The following is a 3,372-nucleotide window of genomic DNA, read 5'->3' as shown; positions in this document are numbered from 1 at the left end:
TAAAAGGCTTCATTAACCTTTTTAACTATAAAAAGGACTAGCTATGTGTAGAATAGGTAGATGGTTGTGGTAAGTAAAAAAAAAAAAAAAAAAAGATTTTATTTTTTTTTTTGGAAAGAGAAGGGATTTATTGAGGGAGAGATTTATTTTACAAAAGATAATGTGTTTATAAAAGATTTTAATTTGCATAATATTTATATTTTGAATTTGTGAGAGAAAATTTTATACATGTGATAATAAAATTTTCACGTAATTAATATTCTTATAATTTATTTACATTTTTACTAATTGTTTATGTTTGTTAATTCAACAGCAATACATTTAAATTACTGAAAATAAATCATAACAAGGAAATAAGTAATATACATTTAATTAATAATAAATATTCAATAAGGATTTAAAGTTTTAATAAAAATAGGGATTTTTATTAAAATAAATAAATGCCTATTGAAATTAAAGAATGCTGAACAAAGTAGAGCACATAATTAAGAATCACTCGTACAAAACATATTAAAAATATATGTAAATACAACAAAATCGTACAAACAGTTCTACATGCTCTTTATTAATTTGTATGTTCAGTATTCTAGTAAAGTCATCGAACACCCAGTTAATAAATCAAAAACGAGCTACGCATTCTTTATATAGGCAGTCCTTTTTATTACCAAAAAAGTTAATGAAGGTTTTTATTAACCAAATGCTGAATGAAGTAGATTACATGATTAAGGATCACTCGTTCAAAGTATTTAAAAATATATATAAATACGTCAAATCGAAGAGGAAACTCTACATACTCTTTATTAATTTGTTTTTTTAGTACTCTAGAAAAGTCACCAAACATCCAATTAGTAAATCAGCATGTTAGAATACTGGAAAAAGGTAAACACATAAATGCGTACACTTAAGAAATTACTCTCTCTAGAAGTAAATATAAGAAAAAAAAATATAGACATATTTTATTATATTTTTTTTTGTTGTAACACTAACTTGGAAAAAAAAAATAATTTATTTTCTTTTGACAATAATTTTTTTTTTATTATTTTCTTTTAAAAATAATTTACTATCTTAAAAAAAAAAATTTTATTTTTTTTAAATGGAGATGATCTATAATATTTTTTTTTTGAATATTAAAAATGAAATGTAAAAACGTGATATGCATGGCATATTGTGTAAATTAATAACAATAATAATTAAATAACTCAATTATTATTTTATGTTAATTATTGAAAGTAAATAATTTATAATATACTTTAATTAAAAAAAAAAGAAAACAAGTAAAATTTTCTCTATGTGTTCTTTATTATTTTTTTTTTTTTTTTAATATTACTAAAGTCATTGAACGAGTAATTAATATATCAAGTAATAAATAGAAAAACTAATAAAAAAAATCTAAAACATTCTCTATTAATTTAATGAATTTAAATATAATTTCGATACTATAAACCTGTGAAATGTAAATTATGTAGCTTATTGAGAATTTATTTACATTAATAAAAATCTTATGTTTTTATTAAGAACAGAAACTTTCATTAAACAATAATATTTAAGTACAAAATATTCATCTATAACTTTTAATGAATAATTTTCATTTATTCAAGTTCTTTTTTTCTTAAAAGAACAAAAAAAAATATAAATTATATTAATATCACTAACAGATAAAATTTTACTCTAAAAAATATAAAATACTTTTATAAAAATATTTCTTCCTAAAGATTTTTTCTCTTTTAACAATTTTATTTTTTTCCCATAAAGAAAATAAAATATATTTCTATAAAAAAATGTAAAGCAAAATATTAATTTTTTTTAACTAGCACTTGTGCATGGCTTATTAAGTATTTTCTTTTCATATATTAATTTTTATTTTAATAATGGTTAACAAAGTCTTTTTTTATCTAATTTTCTAGTTTTTAATATTTTATTTCTTATTTTCATTTTATTTTTTTCTTGTTCTTTATATTGACATAAAAATTTTTTATAATATAAATGAAGATTTTTTGAAATTCTATCAATTATTTTTTTCTTTTTACGTTTGTAATACGACACTAATGAGACAGTTAAAAGATTCTAGTACCCTTTCTACTGAAATATTCTTTCGATAGGCATTCAATATTTTATCTCTACATTTATATCTCATTTCATTTTCTTTTTTAAATAAAACTTCTTCTACATACCTTGATAAAATATTAGCGTTATAAAATTTAAAATACATATCCATTAAATGAACCAACTCATAAAGTTCAATCTCCATATCACCAGATGGATAATATTCTACACGTTTTTTAATATAAGATGATTTTTTTTCTGATTTATCACCATCTGCTAACATTCTTTTGTGTTTTAATCCAATTTTTGTTTGTAATATATCTCTATTAATCAATGACTTATTGGAATCATACTATGGGATTAAAAAAAAAATTATTTAAAATTTTTTTTCATTTGTTGTAGTAATAAATTGAGTAAAATTTTTAAAATGATTAGAAATAAAATATATTTATATGTGTTTTTTTTATATGAAGTTTATCTTACGTTGTAAAAACAATGGAATATCCAAATTAAAAGAAGAAATGTAAAAATTTTTAAATATAAAGTAAATGTTTTCATTTTAATACTATTATAGTTTAATATTAAAGTTAGAGATATTAATCCATTTACAAAATTGCTTCTATCTTTACTAATGATAAGTTAGAGGTATGTAATATTGCTTCAGGTAATATTGTGATCTTTGTAAATTTTATAAATTTTTAAGGTAAAAAATTATTCGTTTATATGAAATGTAATTCTGAATTTTTCATAATTATACATAATATTACTTTTACTTTATGTAAGATTAATACTAATAACTTTTCAAAAAATAAAATAAATAAGAACGTATATTTATAAGTTAAAGAAAAAAATTTTTAAATATGTAAAGTTATTTTAAAAATATTTCATTAAAATTATATTCATCCTTAAAATATATGAAAAAAATTATATAATGTTAATTTGAAATAAATTAAAATTATAAATGTTATATATTAAATGTCAATGAATTTTTTTTTATTTTTTTTTTTTGTTTAACTATTAGTTTTTTATCTGTGAATCACGTTAAACTTTAAAATATTTTATATGTGGTGTTTGTTATTTATAGATATAAATTAACATATATCAGAGATATTATATCTCCATCAAAAAAAAAGAACAAAAAAAAAAAAAAAAACACTATAAAGCAGAAATTTTTCTATGCATGTATTTTTCATACAGCATACTATATTTGTAGTCGTTTATAATTATATATGAAACTAATTTTTAATTGTGCATGTTTTTGCTTTAAATGTAACTATTTTGATTTTTCTATTATATTTTTTTTTATCTTTATGTTTTCCATTTATTTTT

At 18.5% G+C, this 3,372-nt stretch overlaps 1 protein-coding gene across 1 annotated transcript, besides 1 other annotated feature; it reads right to left on the bottom strand.

The window, feature by feature from the left end:
- Nucleotides 1–206: 206 nt before the first annotated feature.
- Nucleotides 207–622: a repeat region.
- A 1,401-nt stretch (nucleotides 623–2,023) lies between these two features.
- Nucleotides 2,024–2,601, bottom strand: PGAL8A_00323500 (fam-g protein; the record flags this gene model as incomplete). Its single annotated transcript, XM_028672260.1, has 2 exons — nucleotides 2,024–2,395; nucleotides 2,527–2,601. The coding sequence occupies 2 exons, from the start codon at nucleotides 2,599–2,601 to the stop codon at nucleotides 2,024–2,026; spliced, it is 447 nt and encodes a 148-aa protein (XP_028528830.1).
- Between the last annotated feature and the right edge of the window lie 771 nt (nucleotides 2,602–3,372).

Source organism: Plasmodium gallinaceum (assembly GCF_900005855.1).
Source record: "Plasmodium gallinaceum strain 8A genome assembly, contig: PGAL8A_v1_92, whole genome shotgun sequence".
NCBI classification, from domain to species: domain Eukaryota; phylum Apicomplexa; class Aconoidasida; order Haemosporida; family Plasmodiidae; genus Plasmodium; species Plasmodium gallinaceum.
This window is presented reverse-complemented; position numbering and strand designations above follow the sequence as displayed.